Below are 24,573 nucleotides of genomic sequence, written 5' to 3' on the forward strand. Positions count from 1 at the left end.
ATCGTCCATCCATCCATCCATGCATCCATCGTCCATCCATCCATCCATCCATCCATCTATCCATCCATCCATCCATCCATCCATCCATCCATCCATCCATCCTTCCATCCATCCATCCATCCATCCAACTGTCCATCCATCCATCCTTCCATCCATCCATTCCCCAAAATCCAATTGTTCAATTAAAAAAAATAAATAAATAAATAAAAATCAGAGCTCTGTCTCCCCCTCTGGTCACCGGTGGGAACTGTCTCCAGAGTTAAGAATGCACTTCATCTCCCAGCAACCCCAGCATACACTGCTGGACACCTGACTCTCACTTGCCAAATCAGTCACAGTCTACTGAAGCTCTGCACGCGAAGGATTGTTTGTGCCGCTCTCCCTTCTAGTTTTATCCAGACCTGATCTTCTGATGCCCTGACCCCGTGAGATGGGATGGCGGCAATTATTGGGGAATCCCTTAAGTGGAGCGGTGACTGAGCCGCAAGGGGAACACCGACGCGCCAGATGCACCGGGTGAGACCCCCCCAAAAGCCCGCAGAGGTCCAACAGGACGGCTGGAGGAAGTCAGAACCGGCTCATCAGCCACTCGTCCTCGTTTGCCAGCAAGTCTTCTTGCTGTCTAAAGATGCGTTCACTCCCAATTCTTCCATTTGCCACATCTTCTAAGAGCGCCAGATCAGCCATTGTGCGTCATTACGCATTGTGATGGAGCATTTTATTTCCCTCCATTTAATTACATCTGACAAGCTACAGATGTCGGTAATAATCCACGTGGAAATGGGAAATTGATCAGCAAATGTAATTTCTTGTTGCTTTCTGAATGGTTGAGACATACGCCATACATTGTTTTATCAAAAATAAAACAAACTAAAGGCATATGCATGAATACCATAATTCGGCGACAGTGGCTCAGGTGGTTGAGCGGGTCGTCCAATGATCGAAGGGTTGGCGGTTTGATCCCCGCTCCCTCCAGCCAAAATGTTGTTGTGTCCTTGGGCAAGACACTTCACCCTCCTTGCCTCCAGTGTGGCTCCACTGGTGTGTGAATGTGTATGAATGATCCCGGTGATGGTCAGAGGGGCCGTAGGCGCGAAATGGCAGCCACGCCTCTGTCAGTCTGCCCCAGGGCAGCTGTGGCTACAACCATAGCTTACCATCACCAAGTATGAATGAGGAGTGAATGAATAATGGACACAATGTAAGCACTTTGGGTGTCTTGAAAAGCGCAGATAAATCCAATCCATTATTATTATTATTAATTCCATAGCTTATGTAGAAATGTTTTAATATGAAAACAACTTTCCCCAGTGGACAATTAGTACGTCCGTCCGTCCGTCCGTCCCACCTGTGGACGTCGGGCCCTCATCCCCCGTCATGGAGCCTAACAGTTTGAGCAGACACATGCATGTTTGTGGCCTGCTGGAGGGCTCTGGCAGTGCTCTTCCTGTTTCTCCTGCACAAAGGAGGAGGTAGCGGTCCTGATGCAGGGTTGTTCCTCCTGCAGCCTCCACCTTATCTCCTGATTTACCGCCTGTGTCCTGTTAGCGCCTCCATGCTCTGGACACTGCGCTGACAGACAGCAAACCTTCCTGGCACAGCTCACCAGAGCCGACCCGGAGTATCGGCAGTAGAGGAAAATGCTAAGGGTGCCAGAAAGGGAGGAAGAAAAAATGTTCACTCATTGACTGCATCAATGCCAATAGATAAAGAAACATGAATTTCTCTGCATAACAAAGCCTGCTAAGTCGTTGTTGCCTTTTAGCCTTTCAACCAGTTAAAATGTCAAAACGTCCCAAACTTTCTGCTGCCCAGGAGAGGAAAAAGAGAAGAGGAGGAGACACGATGTAAAGTAAAGAAGATACTTTTTTGCTGCTGCAGAAAGATTGATGCCAATTAACAGCCAGGCGAGCGAGCGCGCTGTTAGTTTTAACGTTGGTTGGTGTTACGGAAGGTCCTCATGTGATGCTAACTGGTTCTATAACAACCCCTACCTTCCCTTCCCCAGACTCGTGTGTAAGTATTCGATCAGGTGTTAGGATGTGAATTACATTGATGAGGTTTTCTCTCATTTTCCAGCTTGTAGCAGTCAATCAAAATGCTGCTCGTTTTTTCTTCAGATATAACCCTAAAGCTGTTTGTGTAATAATTGATATTGTCTGCATTGCATTTATCCTGTATCTTTTCATCAGTATTAAAGTCATCATATTTTACATAACATTCCCAAATGCTATATTTACTGCTGTTTACTGAGTCTTTGCATTCTTAGCATTTCATTGTAATGACAATAAAACTGTAATTATAAATGAATGACTAATATAATTTGCATATCAGAAAAGTAAATTGACTATTATACAGTGTAGTCTACATTGCACACATATCTCCAAGTCTTTTATTTATATAGTTTCATTTTATTTTATTCTTGAAATCATGTGTTAATTATCCCTTGTGCTATCCTAGGCACTTTACCATTGGGAGTTGGGTCATCTAGACCCACTAGACAGTGCTCTGAACCTTTTTTCTTCAATGATTTGTGATCTTCACTGGTGTCTATGGATTACATGAAACCTTTCCACCTTTGTCATGGTAGGGAGAACACCTCAATGGAAGGGGGGGGGGGGTCATCTGGACCCCATAGGATGGCACAAGGGTTCGATTAGTGTTTCATCCTCCTCTTCTGTCCTTAGAAGCACGTCTGGAGTTACTCAGTCCGTCTTCTGCAAACCCTCATGTCTTCCACACATCAGCAGCACATCCCAGCTCGGATGCAGCAGCATCAAACCTTTCTCGTCCTCCAACAGACCCAGCCCATTGGCCATCTCCTCTAACAGATACGGTATCTGCAGGCTAACCGCTACCTGCTTCCTGTTACAGGAAGAATTTATTAAAACTTGAAATCTTTACTACGACAATAGAATTTCTCAGTGGACTTGCCACCATAAGCAGAAACCATGTGGCCTCAAAACATTTGTCAAATGATGATGTTGGAAACAACTTTGCTGCAAAAACCAGGAGAGTCAAGCTGTAGCATGTTGAAGAGGAGATGTAGTTATTAAGTACTTTAAGTTGAGGCCGAATGGTAAATGGCGTATACTTATAAAGCGCTTTCTACCATCTTACGAAGGCCCAAAGCGCTTTACAGTCACAGTCCCATTCACCCATGCACACACCCATGCACACACACATGCACACACCCATGCACACACACATGCACACACACATGCACACACACATGCACACACCCATGCACACACACATGCACACACCCATGCACACACCCATGCACACACACATGCACACACCCATGCACACACACATGCACACACCCATGCACACACACATGCACACACCCATGCACACACCCATGCACACACACATGCACACACCCATGCACACACACACCCATGCACACACACATGCACACACCCATGCACACACCCATGCACACACACATGCACACACCCATGCACACACACATGCACACACCCATGCACACACCCATGCACACACACATGCACACACCCATGCACACACCCATGCACACACACATGCACACACCCATGCACACACCCATGCACACACCCATGCACACACACATGCACACACCCATGCACACACCCATGCACACACACATGCACACACCCATGCACACACCCATGCACACACACATGCACACACCCATGCACACACACATGCACACACACATGCACACACCCATGCACACACACATGCACACACCCATGCACACACCCATGCACACACACATGCACACACCCATGCACACACCCATGCACACACACATGCACACACCCATGCACACACCCATGCACACACACATGCACACACCCATGCACACACCCATGCACACACCCATGCACACACACATGCACACACCCATGCACACACCCATGCACACACACATGCACACACCCATGCACACACCCATGCACACACACATGCACACACCCATGCACACACCCATGCACACACCCATGCACACACACATGCACACACCCATGCACACACCCATGCACACACACATGCACACACCCATGCACACACCCATGCACACACCCATTCACACACACATGCACACACCCATGCACACACCCATTCACACACACATGCACACACACATGCACACACCCATTCACACACCCACTACTTCCAACATCCCTGGACCCACACCAGTTTGCGTACAGGGCAAAGAGATCCACAGAGGACGCCATAGTCACAGCCCTCCACACTGCATTGTCCCACCTGGAGAAACAGGGAAGCTATGTGCGGATGCTCTTTGTGGATTACAGCTCGGCGTTTAATACCATTCTCCCTCACAAACTGGTAAATAAACTGATGGAACTAGGACTTCCACACTCCACCTGCTCTTGGATCAAGAGCTTTCTTACTGATCGCAGTCAGAGAGTGAGAGTGGGCCCACACACATCCAAGGCCCTCACACTCAGCACTGGCTCCCCACAGGGCTGCGTGCTAAGCCCCCTGCTCTACACCCTGTACACCCATGACTGCATTCCTGCTCACCACAGCAACACCACTGTCAAATTCGCAGACGATACGACAGTGGTGGGACTCATTTCGGGGGGAGATGAGTCTGCTTATAGAGACGAGGTGGATCAGCTGACGATGTGGAGTAGGGAGAACAATCTGCTCCTCAATACCACAAAGACCAAGGAGGTCATTATTGACTTCAGGAGGAAGAAAACTGCTGTTTCTCCACTGTTCATCAGCGGGGTCTGTGTGGAGAGAGTGCCAGACTTCCGCTTCTTGGGGGTCCACATAGAGGAGGATCTAACCTGGGGAGTAAACACCTCTGAGCTGCTAAAAAAGGCCCAGCAGAGACTGCACTTCCTAAGGGTGCTCAGGAAGAACAACATCTCCCAGAGACTGCTGGTGTCCTTTTATCGATGCTCTATTGAGAGCATCCTCACGTACTGTGTCTGTGTGTGGTTCAGCAGATGCACAGTGGCTCAGAGGAAAGCTCTCCAGAGGGTCATTAACACGGCACAGAAGATCACTGGCTGCCCTCTCCCCCCTCTGGAAGAACTCCACAACTCGCGCTGCCTCAAAAAAGCCCAGGAGATTCTTAAGGACATTTCACACCCTGGACACTCCCTCTTTGAACTGTTGCCATCAGGGAGAAGGTTCAGGTCAATCAAAACAAGGACTGACAGATTCAAGGAAAGTTTTTATCCCGTAGCAATAACTACATTAAACGCTGTAAAGAACAAGCCATAAATGGAAACATAACAGAATGTTCACGCGTGTGTGGGTTATGTCTGCTGTATTTTATATTGTTTTTATACTATTTATTGTGATTTTATTTTTTACTATTTTTACTATTTGACTATTTTTGCACCTTAATCTCGTTGTACAATGTTGCAATGACAATAAAGACTATCTATCTATCTATCTATCTATCCATTCACACACCCATGCACACACTGGCGCCAACCTCCCACCAGAGGCAAGGTGGGGTTCAGTGTCTTTCCCAAGGACACTTCGACACATTGGCGTGCAAGGCGGGAATTGAACCTGCAATCTTATGATCATAGGTCGACCGCCCTACCGCTGCACCATGGCCGCCCCTATCACAGTGATAAAACAAAATTAGGTTCTCTGGTCCCAGGCCAGCCGTTTACAGTGAGAAGACACGAATAAGTAACTATCAATATGATATGGTATGGGTCCTATTGAGTATTGCACAGTGGAGAGTACATCATAGTATCGCACAGTCCTGTGATATTGCACTTGAGATTTAGCAAGTTGTCCATGGGGGTGGGGGGGTTACAGTGATCAACTCGAGTTCAGCATTCTGACTGCTTCTGGAAAGAAACTGTTCCTCAGTCTGGTGGTCCTGCTCTTTCTGCTCCTCAGTCTCCTGCCTGAGGGGAGCAGGGAGAAAAGGGGGTGTGAGGGGTGAGTGGGGTCTTAAAGATGCGGGAGGCTCATTTCCTGCATCTGGTCTCAAAGATGTCAGTGGTGGTCGGCAGGCTGTACCCACAGTCCTCTGTGCAGCTTTAGCCACTCGTTGCATAGCTTCCTCTCTGCCACAGAGCAGCGAGTACCAAGCGATGGGAACATCAGGAAGAAGGAACATGAGAAACTGGAGAAATAGCAGGGACTCAGAGAAGAACTGGAGAAAGCCTGGAAAGTGAAGGTGACAGTGGTGCCTGTGGTAATTGGAGCACTGGGGGCAGTAACCCCCAAACTGGAGGAGTGGCTACAACAGATACCTGGAAAGACCTCAGACCTCTCAGTCCAGAAAAGAACAGGAACAGCTAAGATACTGCAGGACCCTCAAGCTCCCAGGCCTCTGGTAGAGGACCCAAGCTTGGAGGAGAAACCACCCGCGGAGGGTGAGAGGAGCGTTTTTGTTTTTAATATATACGTATAGGTATATCTATACTTAGATCTTTTGGAGCTTCTTGTGTCAAATGTAGCTTGCACGCCAAAAAAGTGTGTGCACCACTGTCTTAGTGTGTCCAGTAAAACATCCTATGCAAGTCACACAGACACACAGTTTTGCCACTTCTTTACCACTAGATAACAATGGGGTCTCTTCCACAAGGGTAGGGAAACCTGGAGGGAGGTGGAGGAAGACTGGAATTTCTTCCAGAAATGGTGGTAAAATTTTTTGACTGGAGTAATAATGATCCAAGATCTTTATTAAAAACTTGAGATCCAAAAGCAACTGTTGATCAGACACCAGCAGACAGGTCCTCTTCTGTGATACTCCTCAACAACAGCAAACAGCAGGAAGACAGAAGAGGAATGGTGGGGTTAGGTGTAGCAGACCCTGAAGAGAGCAGCCATGGTGGTGGTTCAGAAACAGGAGGCAGAGGTGGTGGCAGCAGAGAAGAAGATGCTGAGGTTCTGTTGGGACCAGAATGGATCACTGGATCCATCAGAGGACCAGATCATGGATGTTCTGGAGATCCAAACAGGGAAGCAGGTGGAGACGTTTGAGAGGAGGAACAGTGATGATGATGATGATGACGATGATGAAAGGATGCTACTAGGAAGACCAAGGAGGAGGTTGATGGATGGAGGAGGATGCAGAGAAGGGTTATTGGGTCATTTGGTGTAGCCCCCCCCCCAAAGGGAGCAGCTGGGAGACAAAGATGAGGAAGAATGATGCAGACTTCCTGGTAACCATGAGGACGATTGTAACCACCAGTGTAACGTCTACCCTTTGCTCCGCCTCCAGGCGTTTGTGGTCAAGCGTCTGCTGGAATACACCCAACAGGAGGAGTCGGACCTGGCCTATGGGATGCTGCTGGTTCTCGGGCTTTTGGTAATGGAGCTGATGCGGTCCTGGTCGCTGGCTCTGACCTGGGCCCTGAACTACCGAACGGGAACCAGACTGAGAGGCGCCATCCTCAGCCTGGCCTTCGAGAAGATCCTGCATCTGCGCAGCGTCAGGGACAAGTCTGTGGGACAGGTTTGTAGATCTTCTCTGGTTCTGCTGAAGGACATCATGGCTCTGAGCCACAACCGGACCATAGAACCAGCAGAACTTTTAAAACATTTATAAACAGCATGTTCATCAGTATACACATTGTGTTGTTGTTTGTTAAACTTAAACAATCTAGAAATGGAGTTGCATTCCCAAGCCCCAACTTCCAGCAAAAAACAACCTTTTTTTAAATATAGATTATAATTGTTGAGATGTTTTTGCTCTCAGTTTAAATATGTAATCTGTTGGTCATTGCTAATTGTGATGTCATGTTTTGTCATAGACCCAGGTTTGGAGGTTATGACCCCTCCATTAACGTCTAGTTAATGGAGTTAATTAACGTCTGGACTGGTCACACAACACAGAAGCACTGTACAAAAAAGGACAGAGCAGGCTTTATCTGCTGAGGAGACAGAGGTCTTTTGGAGTGCAGGGATCACTCCTAAAGACCTTTTATGACTCTGTGGTGGCATCAGCCATCTTTTATGGAGCGGTCAGCTGATGCAGCGGCATCTCGGCAGCGGACAGGAAGCGACTGGAGAAGCTGGTGAAGAAGGCCAGCTCTGTTCTGGGGCTGCCTTTGGACTCAATACAGGAGGAGGGAGAGATGGAGAGAGGAGGATGGTAGCTAAGCTATCATCCATGATGGAGAACGACGCCCACCCCATGTATGAGTCCGTGTCCTCACTGTGCAGCTCCTTCAGCGTCAGACTGAGACATCCTGAGTGTCTGAAGGAGCGACACCGCAGGTCGTTTCTACCTTCTGCCATCAGACTTTACAACCTTAGCTGCTCCCAGTGAACCACGTCAAACAACATCATCGACTCTCACCTATATTACCCTGTGCAATAACCGATCATATGATCATCCTGTGCAATATTTTGGAATGTATGTGTGTATATTGTGTATATAGGAGTTTATACTTACTCCATAGTCTTTTTCTTTTATATATTGCTCTCTGTTCCTGTACTGCTGCCGCAATAAGGAAATTTCCCCATTGTGGGACTAATAAAGGAATATCTATCTATCTATATCTAGTGATGTAGCTGGAGGCATTATGAGCCCTTACTAAAGATGATTTTACTAACACTAAACATTTTGGTCTTAATAAATATATCAAGAAGTTAAAGTTTTCATTTGTCAAAGTTTACCATGAAGTTCACTGATGATGACCCAATTCTGGAGTGATTTGTTTACCGCTGAAAAGAAGTTGCATGCTAACATATGGACAACTTTACAAAACAAGACGGAAACAGAGAATTGGTCCAACTTATGTTTGATGGAAGCTGACCTGCATTTATCAGCATTAAAGGCAACCAATCAGGAAGAGCCAAGTAAAGATGGGGTTAAATGCCAAATCTTTATCAAGGGATTTAAGTTGTGAACAATAAAAACACTGTTCTGAGACCTTAATATTGCCTTTTGTTCAAGTAAGATTTATTGAACTTCCATTAATTGATGTATTTCAAATCCCAAACCTGTTCCACATTAGTTTACCTCAGGGGGGTGGGGGGTGACTGTTCCTTGGTCGGTTATTTGGCAACCAAATCAACATGTTTGTGTTGCAACAATTCAATAACTCGTCAACACGTCTTTTGGGCAAATGTGTCTTTAATATCAGAGCAGAAAATTCTTCAGAGAGGCCTGAACTAAGAATACTGCTGCAGTACCACTACTGCAGTACACTATACAGCCTACATCAACTGCACCAAACTGCCGTTCAGACAACTGTAGCTGCATGAAGCAGCGGATGTCGGGGCTGAATGTAGACAAGGAGCAAAGATGGTCTCTACTTCTATAGCAAACACATCCTGTAAGGACGATGCTGCAGGGCCTCTGTGCACCTCCTAGGAAGGACCTTAACTCTATTTAGCTGACCAGCACCAGAACCAATGTCAACAGTTCTACAATCCCGATCTAGACTAGGACTCAGAGCCAGATTTAGGCCTGGGTTCTGGTCTAGTTCCAGACTTGACTCAAGATACAGACCCAGCTCACAAAATGGATCCAAATCTGGATCCAGATCTGGATCCAAATCTGGATCCAGAGCAAGATCAAGTTAACGATCTTTGTGACGACTCAAAATAAATATCTGGACAAAGACTGGAGAACAATTTAAATGTGGAACCAGACCTGGATCAAGATTCAAAAATCCCATGAGAGTCCAAAAGTCTCTGGCCTCTCAGACGAATGCCCTCTCTGCCCGGTCCGTGAGTTTTGGTGGGGGGCTGACTGCTGGCATATTCGTGTTGTGCTATGTTCTATTCATGTGGTTTTGATTGACTTATTGGTGCTTCTTGAGATCAAGATTTGGATATTTAGCAATAACTTGACCCTTTCCTCTTGACAGAATGTCCCTCGTGCTTTTGGAGAGTTCTTTGGTCATCATGGCTGTGAAATGATGCCTCCTGCTAAGGTGTTACAGCCTATGAGGGTTTCTCCTCCAATGTGGGTAAAATGTAAGAACATATCATGTGACATTGTTCACACAGGTGGACATCACCAATTATGAGACTTCTACAGGTAACTAGTTGGACCAGAGCTTTTTCTCGGCTTCAGAACAAAGGGGCTGGACACATACCCACATGTCAAGTTTCTGCTATCTAAATCAGTTTTATGTAAATATTTTCCTCGTCTCACTTCACCGTTAGTCTACTGTGTTCTGATCCAAAACATAAATTCCCATGAACAACCCAATGAGCTTACAGCTGTAATGTAGCAACATTGGCAAAAAGTCAAGGAGCGGCATAACTTTAGCAAGAAACTGTAGATCCATGCCCAAACCTAAGGCCTGGTTGCAGATCCAAGTTCAGGACTGACTTAAGACTTAGATCAAAGTCTAGATCTAAAGCGAGACCAGACAATGGTCCAGACCAGTTTCTGATCTGAATCTGGACCCAGATCTTGATCCTTAATCGGCACTAGATGAATATCTAGATACAGAACCGGATCAGAATAAAGATCCAGATCTTGATCCAGATATATATCAACTCATAGATGCTCTTGAGGTCTTGGTCTGCTGAGTTGACGAGTTGTAAGTCATTTCTGGGAGCATATAAAATGTATTCCTGCTGTTAAAGCACATCTGGATGCTGTTGAAGCCCCTGGTGGATACAGAGTTTATTGTAGCCTCCTGGAGCATGGGGGTGGATCTATGCAGGCTGGCAAACCAACCAGGTTGTGGTCGCTCTCTGCTCTGATGGCTGGAATCTTCTGCGAGGTTCAGAGCTCGGCGGGGGACTCATCATCATCTCCATAGACCACCCCCTTCAGGTAATCCCGTTTGAAATCCTCAAAAACCATGTCATCAGGCTCACTGTAGGACACACAGGAGACAGTGTTTCCACAAGACCTCCAGATTATGCACGCAGTGAAAACATACAGCATCCCCTTGAAGTTGGACACAGCGTGAAAAGTTCCCTCTTTTATAAACAGATACTGTTAGCTCTTCTAAGGTTTCATGAACACTGGGATCCAGGCTTTCCTGCTTACTGCACTTGACAGCCAGAATATTTCTGAAGCCATCGTCAGTGTGTTTATGGACAAATAGTCATTTTCCCTGCTCTAACCAAACACCTGCTACACTTGAGTTTTAGTCCTGATAACAGCCAAGGTTCAAACACCTGTGTGGTACTGACCCATGTTGACCAAGTTTCAGGATTGTCTCCTCTGTAGACAACATTCTTGGGACAGCACAGGCCTCAACAATGGCAGCTCTGTACGGGTAGCATTCAGACTTCGACCTCATTGTTGGAAGATATTTGTTGGGTTGGCAGTCTGGATCTGCCTGAAATGTTTATCTGCCAGTTGTTCCTAGCAGAAGTTCTCTCCACACTTGGGCCTGAACCCTCCAGGGTCATTTTACCCACTGAAGGAACTCAGACAGGGATTTGATGACGGCTCTGTTTTTCTCTTCAAACAGGGATCCAGAACAAAACAAGACAAGTCTTCTTTCTCTTTCGGCTTTTCCCATCAGGGGTCGCCACAGCGAATCATCCTTTTCCACCTCACTCTATCATGGACATCTTCTACCCTAACATTAGCCAACTTCATGTCCTCTGTTAAGACATCCATATATCTCCTCTTTGGCCGTCCTCTTGCCCTCCTGCCAGGCAGCTCCATCTCCAACATCCTTCTACCAATATATCCACTATCCCTCCTCTGAACATGTCCAAACCATCTCAGTCTGGCTTCTCTGACTTTGTCGCTAACACAGGCAACGTGAGCCGTCCCTCTGATGTACTCGTTCCTTATCCTGTCTAACCTGGTCACTCCTAAGGAGAACCTCAACATCTTCAGGAGAACCTCAACATCTTCAAGGATAAGTGCTATGACATAAAAACAAAATCAACCGTTAAATGAAGCCAGCTGTACTTATGAGCATCCTGATGATTGAACATGCAACTGTGACAGGCACAAATGTCCCAGGCCAAGGGATGGCATCTAAACTGCTATCCTCCAGCAGCACCAGGAAAGCTGGGTACCCGACATTTGGGGCATAAGTGCAAATAACATTGCGGACTCATTACCCTACCCAAAGGCAAAGGGAAACATTTTCTGATCCACGGAGAAGACAAATCAAATATCTTGGCTCTAAGTTTGGAGACTATAAGTAGCACCACACCTACTTGTCACCTTTCACCTTTGGCACCTTAATCATGCCCACAAATTTATACCTGTACCCTTCCAAAGAAGAGACATGTCCTGTATCCTCTAGCCTTAACTGCTGTCCAGTCTTCCAGCCTCTTCTTTAGGAGGTGAATCCAGAGGAGAACTGGATCCTTGCTGTTTGTTGACTCATGAAGCTCTTATAAACCTGCCTTTGCCTGATCTGGTTCTATCATTTGAAACCTAAAACAACCCTTCAGACTTCAGGTTACTTTTGAAAGCTACTTACTCCCACTGGAACATGAGACCACAAATAACTTTTAGAGAAACAAAACAGAAGGTCCCTTAAACTAACTCAACAATTTAATATAAAAGATGCTATCTGGGGTGCCATGTGACCACCCCAAAAGTCTTACCTCTCCTTGGCTGAAGGTGGATGCAGAGGGATGAAGAGCAAAAATGAGGATTAGACATGAATGATCACCTTTGTCTGAATAATTCAAATCATTTCAGTATGGAACAGAGACCAATCTAGTGGTGCCAACTCCTCCTTGGAGTAAGGCAACACAGGCTCCGCCCTCACAGCAAATGTTTTTCTAGGCAGCAGGTTCAGTTTACAGTGAAGTAAGATTAAGGTTTGGATTAGGCATCACTTATTTGGGCTGGGGTCAATATCAGGGTCAGCTTGAACAAAATCATTAGAGGGCAATGAAATATTAGATCTGAAGTGTCAGGGCTTGTTAACACTCTGGCCTCACTGACACTGAAGTCACTGAACGGTTCACTGCTGAACACAAATCCATCAGAAGCATGGACTTCTGTTTGGCTCTAGAGGGAAACTTTCAGGTGAAAATGACGTCTGTTCAGTGGAAGCTGGAGCAGCATTAGGTGTGAAATGAAAGGAACAGCCTTTAATTTACTAGATCCACTTCCAGAAGCAGGTCACATTACAGAAACATGTGGAACTTCTCCAAAAATGCATAAATTCTATTTAGAAATAAATCTCACCTGCAAAACGTCAACAACAATCCCAGTTCATCAGACTGGCCTTTTGATTTTTACACCAAGAGCCATGGCAGACTGGAGCCTTCTTTCTGGTTATTCTGACCAAACAGAGGGCGGCGTACCCGCCTCCCAACCCCAGCAGGAGCTTCTGCCAGAACACGTCTGGTAGCTTTCAGTCCAACGTTTAACACACCGTCCCGATGAAAGCATCACCATCACTGACCCAACTTACAGTCAGAGCAACACCGTACAAAACTCCACATGTTATTCCAACAAACATGACCAGAAAAACCACCAACAAGTTACCTTTCCCCCGATGCTAGTGGATCTCACTGAACACCAGTCATTCACGTCATGGCCAACAGTCAGGTGAAGGATTGGAAAATAGATTTCAGATCCACAAACCAAGACGGAACAGAAACCAAACAGGAGAACAGCATTCTACCACGCTGGGGAGACGCCAGCGTGGTAGAAGAGACGTGTGGGGAGACGTGTGTTGTAAGAGGTTTGACCCACCCACCCACTGCCCCAAGTGTAGGTAGGTGCACAGGCTTGTGTGTGTTACCTGCTTCAGGTTTAGAATGCATTAATTTGAAGGGAACCTCAAGAGACACCTCACTGAAAAAGCACACAAAGACACAAACACACAACTGTGAGTTTCAGGTGCACGAGACACAAAGTGAATGATCAGAGTGAGAGCATACCTGGATCCCACCATACTGAGGATGAGCAGCAGGAAACACACAAACACACACTCATCAGCTGTTTGGGAACAAGTTGTGTCACTCTGCAGCTACTCCGCAGAACCCTGACAGAACTCCCCGCTTGCTGAGCAACCCACACTTACCCAGATGCAATCATCTTCAGCACCACCTTGTAGGAGACGAGCATCCCCTGGATTTCCTTCAGAACCTCCTGCTTCACTCTGAGACACAGAGATGAGAACTGAGCGGTCTTTAGGAATCCTTACCGTCAGCAAAGTCAACAACACTCAGAAAGATGACTGTGACGTTCTAACAGTTCATCACACTTTGGGTCTTCTGGTGCCCAATTCCAGAAGAGTCTGGAGATGAAAACATCAAGCAGAGGTTGTTTGAGCTTCAGAGTGGAGCTTCTGCTGGAATCTCAACTAAATGCAACCAAGGCGTGAAGGTCTGGAAAACCTGGAGACAAATGGACTTCACGTCGTCCACGCCAGAAAACATTTGAGTACTTTACATCTCAGAAATCCATTAGACCAGCAGGAACGTGCACGTGTCCACAGATTCTCCTGTTTGTAGATTCTATGGAGGAGTTGATGAGCTGTAACATGTCTGACATCAACAGAAATGTTAATAAACGCAGATGTGCTGCTTAAAGATCCTTCTCCTTTTGAAAAGTTCTGTTGTTCACACAGCAGGAACCAGAAATTCTCTGTGACATCTGTCAGAATTGTGAAATGTGTTGTAAAAGAAGACCGTATCATCTGTGTCTGCAGTGTCCTGTTGTGTTGTGTTTTCATGCTGCTCCTCTAGTGGATCTGCAATTCACAGTGGGATTCTGGTCTCCTCCACCTGAATGATGATGTACCTGCAGAAACCTGAGCTGTCAGCAGCTCAGTAAAACCACGACAGAGGTCTGAACCAGAAAACCTTGGTCCTGATTTACTTCAATCCCTAACTACAGAGCATAAAACAGAGTGTGCACACAAATAGATTTTTCCTTTCTGTGTCATTAGGCTTTTCATTTGATCCACTAAAACTGATTGTGCAAACAGCAGTATTTAAGGAGGACTTCACTTGCGCTTTCGTTGGTGCCAGTTCCACCCTTGGAAAGGCAGCAGGGGGGCTGCTGGAACACATCAAACATGTGTGATCTTGAAGGTAAAAGACGTCTACTGCACACATTCATCCACTCTGCAGACGGTCAGCCTGTGTCTGTGCTGATGGACGTTGAAGCCCTCACAAAGGGGCTAATGATGAGGCAGAGAGAGGGGTAGGACCCTATCTGCTCCAGAGCCAGGAGAAATGGAGGGCTTATTCCCTACAGAAATGTCTAAATGCCTGAAGCTGTGTCGTCAGGTATGGCGCGTCCATCCATTTTCTAAACCTGTCTTGTCCCTTTGAAGTTTACAGGGCAGCCGGAGCCTAACCCGGCCACTCGTGGGCAAAGGCTCACAGATTCAGGACAATACGGCGGATCAATGTGAGCATTTTCGTCCTGAACTGCTATCCATTTTAATTTAACCAGCTAGAACTGTGGGATTGTCGGAGACTACTGTTGCTACTTGCTTTGCATGTAAACATTTAGAAAGGTCGGCCTTGGACCCGTGTGGAGCGTGAGCCTGAAACAGTTGGACGGGTGGTCTGGGGGTCTAGGAGTGTGAGTGTAAAATACTGCAGTGTGTCTCTACATGCTGGATGAAGCCAGGTTTGTGTCTTCGTGCTTTAGCCGGCCATCCAGAGCAATCCCTCGGCGGTCTTTGTTGTAGGCCAGCAGCGGGTGCAGAGTGTACTCCTTTTTCAGAGTTGTTCCAGACGGCACAGAGTCACTATGAAAGCAGGCAGACACACATGTGAACCAACAGGAGGGCCGCTCCTCCAACCACCTCCATTCAGCTTCGTGACACACTCACTCCGTCTCTTCTTTGGCCACAGACTTGACATACTTGTCGTTGGAGTACAGAACAACGTTGGTCACCTGCTCCACTGAACACACAAAGAGCTTGTGATAACACAAACCATGTACGCATTCTGTGCTGACTGACTGCCACTAAGACGAGCTCACCTGACAAACTGATGTCTTTGATGTTCCTGCTGGATGAGTTGGTGATTTCCACGTTCGCTTTGAGTGGCTCTCCGTGGTAAAACGTCTGCCAAAACAAAGACACAGAGAGGCAACAGAGACAGAACAGTCAACAACAGATGTCTCAGTCACACAGATGAGATGAACCCTAAGTGGTCTCTGCAGGTAGAGGTCTACCTCCATGGGGTTCACTAGCTTTGGACCCCCACCATTGTCCAAAACTGGGTGATCAGTTGCCTAAAATAAATTGTGTGGTTAGGGAGAAATAGAGAGAGGTCTGTGGCAGAAGATTAGGAGAAGTTGAGGACAAATCCAGCCCAGACCACACCATGAATGCTCAATAACATCTGGAGTTGTCAGTTGTAGCGCTCATTCTGACTGTTGGACTGAGGAGGAAAACCCAATGATATCGACCACACGCAGCCAAAGTAATCACCAATAGCGCCTAAGGAGGACGTCCATTTTGTCCTCACAAAGCAGAGTTTAAGAGAGGAATGCTGTGGGGAAGAAGTTTCATGAAATCTTCTGTGGAAAAGGTTGGGCTGGTGAAAAAATCAGAGGTAGATTCTTTCCACCATCTTTCCACCATTCATAACCATGAGAATAATGTAGCTTTTAGAAACAAACGGCAGACAGAATGTGCAACCAAAAAGAACATGGTTCTGCTTCTGGATGGTTTACAACTATTCAGAGGCACACCTGATCTACCTGCACCCCCAAAGGCTAGGGATCCGGTTCTTACAGTTACTTTTTAGGAGAGGAAGGTTAGAACAAGAGGACAACAATCAACACAGCTGAAACAATTACTGTCTTCTTCCTTTCAGCCCTTAGCCAGGCTGTGCAATGTAGTCATGCATCCAAACCGGCCTCAGCAGAGTGAACTGGAACATTTCACATCACCGTCTGAGGAAGCCCGGTCCCCCCACTGTCATCTATTACTACATCAGAACTCATTCTGACCTCCTTGGGCAAGCTGAGCTTGACCTGAAGAGGTTTCTCTGACATCAGGAACTCAAAGGTCATCTCTGCTACTGGAGCCAGCTCTGTGTTCTCTGGACTGAATTGGATCTTACGGATGGTGAGACGAACCGAGCTCCTGCAAACCAAACAGAACCTGAGACTGCATACGGGTAGATTGTTGCTCTGAGAAAAAGCAGGAAGACACTCACTGTTTGTCAATCTTTTCATCCTGAGCTTCTCCACAGAACGCCTTCACCTCAAACTCTACTGCACATTTCTGTGGTACAACAGACACACAACATTACAACACTTAAAGCTGCCAGTGACAAGTATAACAACACAATGAGACCCACAACATAATGACATCATGACACTGGTAGAAGGATGCTGAGGTCACTGCTGCCACTAAAGAGTCTACAGGAGAACAGAAGAGGAGGTTCATGGAAGATGGAGGACATGAGGGAGGTTGGTGTGAATAAGAAAGATGCGGTGGGAGGGTGAGTGGGGGGTTTCTGTGGAGACTCCTGAAGGGAGGAGCCAAGAGGAAAAAGGGTACCTTGCCCTCGTCAAGCGGACCTGGCTGCAGGCTCACAGAACACGGCAGGTTGTCTGGGAACTGAAACAAAAACCCTGGATCAACAGCTGTGAAGACTAAAAACACAACTCAAACCATAGACCAAAGACAAAATCGCCAGAAGTGTCACACAGTTTAAGGGGTCGTGTCAGACCCAGTTATGGTTGAAGCCTTTTGCATGCACAGCCAGTTCACCTCGAAGAAAAAGGGGAAAGCGTTGTCTCCCAGTTTGCGCAGAAGCTTCTGCTGGATCTTGGTGTGGGTTAGCTTCTCCTTGTCCTGCAGCTCAGGGTACACTTGCCGCGTCACCAAGAACAGGTCCCTCCTGAAGGCCACTCCCATCACATCCATGTCCTGCCGGCCGTAGCGGAATGTGCACGACAGCATCACATAAACTTAGACAGGTAAAAAGACAACAAAGGCTTTAGGAAAAAAACAGTTCCTGCTGTGACTCCAATGTGCGGGAAGACCACCCAGCTGATGGACCCTCCTGCACTTGACTGCACATTTGGTGGTGGGGGTTGAGGATGGCCTCGTCTCATTCCATTAGAGCAACAGCATCAGCAAAGACTCACCTTTCCTTCCTTTGAGCTGTGTTGGGTCGATCACGACAACTCCATCTGTGGGAAAGGAAGACCTGCTGTAACAAGACCAGCTTTTCAGTTCAGTGAAAGCTGGACCAGCTCGGTAAGGATTTGCTCAACACAAGACTTGACAAAACACAGTGCTGTTTACCATCTTACTGTTGGGGTTCCCTACTCACAGACTGAACAGATTCTTGGATTCCCCAACAGGCGTTATAGAAGGTGGTTCGATCAGGAGACCTCAACGCCCACATGGGCAATGAAAGTGAGACGGGGATGGGAGTTCCTGGGAGCAATGGCCTCCCTGATCTGAACCTTTGGTACTTTTCTTCTGTGCCAGATACAGTTTGTCCATAAAAAGCACAAGTACATCCGTGCATGTGATACCTGGACACCCTAAATTCCAGGTCAATTATTAACTTAGCAGTTGTGTGATCTATCCTGGAACACTTGGATGAAGAGAGGTGTGGAGCTTTCAATCGATCACCTCCTGGTGATAAACTGAAGTCACTGGTGGAGGAGAATGGACGGACTCTGCAAGGCCAAATGTATTGTGAGAGTCTGATGGGATTGTCTGATTGAGGACACTGTCAGAAAGGTCTTCAACTCCCATTTTTGGGAGAGCTTTAACCAAGAATCAAGGGAGGCTGGAGACAAAGAATCAGAATGGATTGTTTTTCATCTGCTTTTGAAACTCTGACCTTAAGGTCTCCTGTGCAAGAGCTTGCAGAAATCCATGAATCTGTTTGGATGGCGTCAAGCTGTAAAACTATTCACTGACCTTGTGACCTCAACTGAGGACATTGTTTAGAGGTGGAAGAGATAATTTGAAGACCTCCTGAATCACACCAACACACTGCCGATGCAGAGACCATGGACCCAGGAGTGGGTGATCCATCACTGAAGCTGAAGACATGGAGGTAATGCAAAAGTGGGAAGGTAGTGTGTGTGTGTGGTCGGTGGGGGGGAGGTATAACCTCAGCAACCTTGGCAACCTCAGCAACATTACATGTTTGTCACCTTAGACATGCAAGACCCTTGGTGGGAGGGGTTCTGGAACATCACTGAGGTGTCCTCACAGTGCCCTACCCGCAAATTTTGACTGCACCTTTTATTACACACATGCCTTACCCCACCACACTATACACTCAAACACACACAGACGTATTACACAAGGAATGGGGAGACTCAGATCTTCTCTCCCCTACCTTATTTCTGGTAGGGGGAACCAGGCCCTCAGCAGTGGTGACCATGTTCCTTTAGCTTCCTGGGCCTGACAGTCATCTCTCTATGTGGGGAAAGGGATCCCTGAGCTCTCTCTAAACCCTGAGCTGGGGATCACATCTGGGCCTGGGAGGGGCCGTGTCCCTGTGGCGCTGGTGCTTGGCCTCTAGTGTGGTGCCTCTCAAAAATTTCAACAGCAGGAGCCTGGCCGGCCCATTTTTACAACACTCGTTGGGGACCCATATTTCTCTTGGATGCCCTCCTCTTGGGGGGTCGGGGGCTGCCCTGCTGTCTACTGGACATCCTGCAGGTCGGGTGGGTGTCTGCCTGGAATGTGTGGCAGGTCTCCCTTGGGGGGCCTTGGCTCATGCCTGGGGTTGGAGGATGCTCAGGGCTCCTAGGTGGTGGTGGTGGTGTGCTACATGTCTGGGGAATGGCTGGGCCCCCTGGCGTGGAAGGAGGGCTATTCCACACATGATGCTCCACATCAATCTAACCAAGTTGAGCTGCTTGGGCGTAACCTTCAGATGTTTTCCTGGAGAGGTATTCTCAGCATGTCCCACTGGGAGGAGGTCCAGAGGAAGACCCAGAAGGGCTGGAGGAACCATGTCTCTTGACATCCCTAAGAGCTTCTTGGGGTTCCCAGGCAGAAGTGAAAGTTTCTGTGAAGAAGGAAGACTTGGCATCTCTGCTTAGACGCTGCCCCCATGACCTGCCATGTGCTGGTCACCTGTGCCAATCTCGTCCAGAGACACTAAGTCCTGGTTCTCAGGACTGGGCATGGGTCTCCGGACCATTAGGGTGTTTCCTGGTGCAGCTGCAGAAGCATCACCTCCCTGTGAGACTCTGGGTGAATTTTAACACAGCCCCCACAGAAGCCATTCTTAATTATTCCAATCACTGCTGCTCTTAGTTTTGCATGAATGTAACACACCTGTTTCAATTGTTCTATACTGCCTGCCACCCGACTCTTTCTCCGCTTTTCGAGGGGCCCGAGCCGACCACATCAACAAGGATGGACATCTATTGGCCCAGAGACTCCATAACTGTGCTTTGATCATCAGGCAAATAGAAACAAGGATCAGAACTCACCGACTGGATCCACAAAGTCACAGTGGTCCACAAAGTCTCTCTTGGCTAAGTAGACTGCGACCTGAAAGACAAACGAGGCGGTCAGGGGCTGACTGAGCAGAACATGAGCACCGGAATATCTGTTGCACGACTCACCGACTTGTCTCTGGACACCTTCTTAAAGATGACCTGCTTTGGCGTCATCTCGTCAAGCTGCAGGGAAGACAAGTACAGATCAGACTCCAGCTTGTGGTCCCCAGACTGCAGTTCCAGGACGCTGCAGCGCTCCCTGCTGCAGCGCTCCCTGCTGCAGCGCCCCCTGCTGCAGCGCCCCCTGCTGCAGCGCCCCCTGCTGCAGCAATTCTAAGACGCTGCCTAAACAGCGTTTCATTCTTCTGGAACAGATGGTCTGAGTCAATGAGTTATATGACTAGAGGAGACATCAAGTGGTTCCTCATGGGAGGAGAGCACTGCCATCTTGGTGAGGTCAACTTGTTACTGCAGTGAATGCATTTGAACACATTTTTTGCATACTACCAGTTCATTGTTTGGGTTTCAACTGCCAAAATCAGAGAACTGAGTCCATGAAGGAGGTAGGTGTATCATTTCACAGGTAAGTATTATAATTTTTTTCTTTTAATGCTGCAGGGGCTTCATTAACAGTTCACAAGTTGACATGCATGATGCTGCAGGGCTGTTTTCAACATGCTGCATGATGTACATATAATTTGCTGTCAACATAAATGTACATTTTATTTTGCTAAACCTGTATACAGCATACTAGGCTATTATAGTAATATAGATTTATACATTTCTGACTCTTTTGAACTTTTCTTGCAGGTTTCCAATGGATTCAGACTTCAGGAAAAAGTGGATCTTAGCAATAAAAGAGCTAATCCAGATGGATCACTGTGGTACCAACTAGTAATACAGTCTGGATATGTTCAGAACATTTGTGGAAACACATTTAGATAAGAGGCCAGACTGTTTGCTTGAAACCCGACACCATAACATCTGTGTTACACAAATTGATCACATGAATCAGTATAAATCTATTGTTTTTCTTTGTTGTTGTTATTTTAGGGTAAATCTATTGTTCACTTTTGGACTTCTTTTGAATATTTATTTTATTATTATTATTATTAATAATAATATTAATATACTTATCTATGAAGACTCTCATTCATCCAGGTTGGTTCCATTGTAGTAGGTTTAGGGGATGTCATCTGGACTTGGTTTTAAAGTTAGACCAGCTATTTCAGAATTGACAAAGCCTCTTGGATAAGAGGTGAAACGTCTTCCAACTTTAAAACCAAGTCCAGATGACAGCCCCTAAACCTACTACATTAATAGACTTATTTTTTATTATTTATTGACTTATTATGTATGTATTGCTATTATTTATTGTTTGTATTGACTTACTATTGATTTATTATTATTATTATTATTATTATTATTGACTTACTGTTGGGTTTTTCTAAATAATTTAAATTACATGTCAAAGAGGTCTAAAACTTCTAAATGTTTACAAATTATTATTTTAAAATTGTTTGTAATAATTTTTTTATTTGTAAGAAGTCCTGCAACAATGCATTTTCATTAAAGTTTGAGCTTTTAAGGCTGACTGTTTCTCTTCTTTAACAACAATAAATGATGTATCTATATATATATTTTATATATTTACATATATGTATAAATATATATAAATGTAAAAATATATATAGTATATAAAAGCTACTTAAACACCACTAAAAGCAATAGAAATCATTGTCATGTGGGCGTCGTCGACCTCACCAAGATGGCGTCGCGCTCCGCCACAGTCGGCCAGGCTTCTAAAGCGGGCGTGTCTCCTCTAGTGATAGAACTCATTGGTCTGAGTAACCTGAAGCCTCTGCAGTGTTTTCCACAGATCTGAGTTTCTGTAGCACAGTCAAAAGGTGAGAACCCAGAAGAACAGCAGAACCACAAACAAAGACCCAAGAACCTATTAACAAAACACAACTAACTCTACTTAAGTGCAGCAAACTAAGCAGAAAACAGGATGAAGCTTTAAGGAGAACCCTTTAAACACTATGTGGAAAATAAGCAAAGTGCAGGCAGGTGTGACAGCTCCACAGGATCCACAGGTGAATAGGCGGAGCTACAGACTGCCTGCACAGACACCCCACAAAAAGTAAACGTTGGACATAAAGAAAACCCATCACGCAAATCCTAAGACTGATGTCTTTCTAGAAAACGTAAATTTCAACACTTTGACGCTCGGGTCTTTGACTCCAGCTGGAACAGAAACATCATTTGGGTTCTGCAGGTTCTTGTTCTGTGAAAACTTGACCCATCTGCTGAGGAATCAGACAGGTAGATGGGGGGGTGGAGGGTCCGTCTTACTCCATCTGTCGTCATCTCCAGCGTTTTCTTTGCTGGCTGATTAGACTGAAAAAGCTCATGAATCTGCAGCTCCTCTTCATCACTTCACTGCTACGATGCTGTGGTTCAGGCCAGGAAAGCAGCAGCTCTGACAAAAACTGGGTTCAAACAACAAGTGAACGCATCGCACTGACCTGAGAGCACAACGATGAGGAGGATGAAGGCGATGAAGGCTGAGAGGAAGTGTGTTTCAGCTAATGAGTGATGAGCTGTACTTATCATCTCTGCAGACACAGCCTCGTCAGCATGTCCATCATTACACACTAATCCTGCAGCCGTGCACACGCACATGCACGTGCACGCACGCGGGCAGTTTCAGATGACGCTGGTCTTCAGATGTTTCTCTGTGCTGTCCTCTGTCTCCAGAACGGCTTTTCTGTCAAATATAACAATTTTTTTTTTACAGGACTACATCCCGAAGAAAAAAGAATTTCCCAGAAGTCTGCTAAAAAAAAATCACAGGAACAACTGAAGAACTCAGTGTTCCTCCAATTCAGTCCCACTTCTGTGTGATCAAACTGTCCAACCAGGAAGCAGCACTGACTGACATCATTGTCGCCTGTTTTGTGTAACAGGTGGAAACAATAAGCTGTCAGCAAGACACATCCAGTAAACAACATTTTCCACCTTTATGTTCTCTGGCTGATGTTTTGGGGACAGTGTTGTCACTCCAGCCGTACCGGGAGACGGCGTCTACAACCCACACAGGTGGCCCAGGTAGTGCAACCCGTCCAGGACGGCACATCGATGCAAGCTGTCACCATAGTGTCCAGAACATGGCCAGACTGGTTCCAGCTGATAGAAAGACAACAAGAACTCAAAGAACCACTGTCAGCTAAGAACAGGAAACTGAGGCTACAATTCACACAGACTCACCAAAACTGGACCATAGAAGATGGAAAAACGTTGTCTGGTCTGATGAGTCTCCATTTCTGCTGCCACATTCAGATGGTAGGGTCAGAACAACATGGTATCAACGGTTCAGGCTGGTGGTGGTGGTGTCATGGTGTGGGGGATATTTTCTTGGCACACTTTGGACCCCTTAGTACCAGTTGAGCACGGTTCCAACGCCACAGCCTACCTGAGTATTGTTGCTGACCATGTCCATACCTTTGTTCTGGGTGGTGTTGTAGAAAGAATTGAGAAATATCAGGCTATGAACCGGCTTTGTTAGCCAAAGAACACGACTTATGTTGTTTTAATTCTTTATTCTGCCAGATCGTCACCAGTCAAGGACACTGAAGTTTGGAGCCTTTTGGTGTTTGGTGAGTTTGTGGGGCAGTAATTTGCATTTTGGTGCATGTTGAGATCTTCACAGTTCCAATCCATCCCTGTTGCCATGTTTTCCAATAAACATGTTGGAAAAATAGTTTGCTGTCGTCTGCTAATAGAAAGAAATCGACAAGAACGAAAGTACTGACAAAGTGTCGATGTGACAGAACATCAGGAGAACGTGGCAGAACAGCAGAATCCGACATAAAAGTAGGAGAATAACAGAAAGAGAATCGAACAAAAGAATAAAAGAACCCTACAAAAAGAGGACCAGCATGAGATAAACTGACAGAAAATCAGCTGGAGAACTCTAAAGAACATCAGCAGAACCTCAACTCCAGTATCACACTCAAAGGAACATCGCAGTGACAAAAGAGCAGGTAGGACGAAGCATCAGGGAACCTGTTAGAACAGCAGAACAACTTCACAGAGCAAAAACCTGAAAGAAAAACTAGAGAACCTAGCACGGCAGTAGAACCTCACACAAATGCAGAACCCAACAAAACCACTGAAAAGTCTGGCAGATTTAGGAGGAGGAGCAGGAGAACCTCGCAGACTAGACCCGCACTTTGTCTAGAGGCCAAGTGTCTGCC

General features: G+C 46.3%; 1 protein-coding gene across 7 annotated transcripts; it reads right to left on the bottom strand.

Moving 5' to 3' along the window:
- Positions 1-9,067: 9,067 nt before the first annotated feature.
- kfharr-r1 (arrestin) lies at positions 9,068-22,976 on the bottom strand. 7 transcript variants are annotated; one of them, NM_001105089.1, is given in 17 exon segments: positions 9,072-9,484; positions 9,521-10,790; positions 12,499-12,508; positions 13,653-13,705; positions 13,792-13,806; positions 13,935-14,012; positions 15,480-15,617; positions 15,702-15,774; positions 15,854-15,938; positions 16,832-16,967; positions 17,041-17,108; positions 17,388-17,447; positions 17,601-17,800; positions 17,981-18,025; positions 20,306-20,366; positions 20,441-20,497; positions 22,843-22,874. In NM_001105089.1, coding segments are annotated over 15 exon segments (1,164 nt in total). In that variant the 5' UTR covers positions 20,489-20,497; positions 22,843-22,874; the 3' UTR covers positions 9,072-9,484; positions 9,521-10,696.
- Between the last annotated feature and the right edge of the window lie 1,597 nt (positions 22,977-24,573).

Source organism: Oryzias latipes, chromosome 13, assembly GCF_053564925.1.
Source record: "Oryzias latipes strain Hd-rR chromosome 13, Olatipes_Hd-rR_3.1".
Lineage (NCBI taxonomy): Eukaryota > Metazoa > Chordata > Actinopteri > Beloniformes > Adrianichthyidae > Oryzias > Oryzias latipes.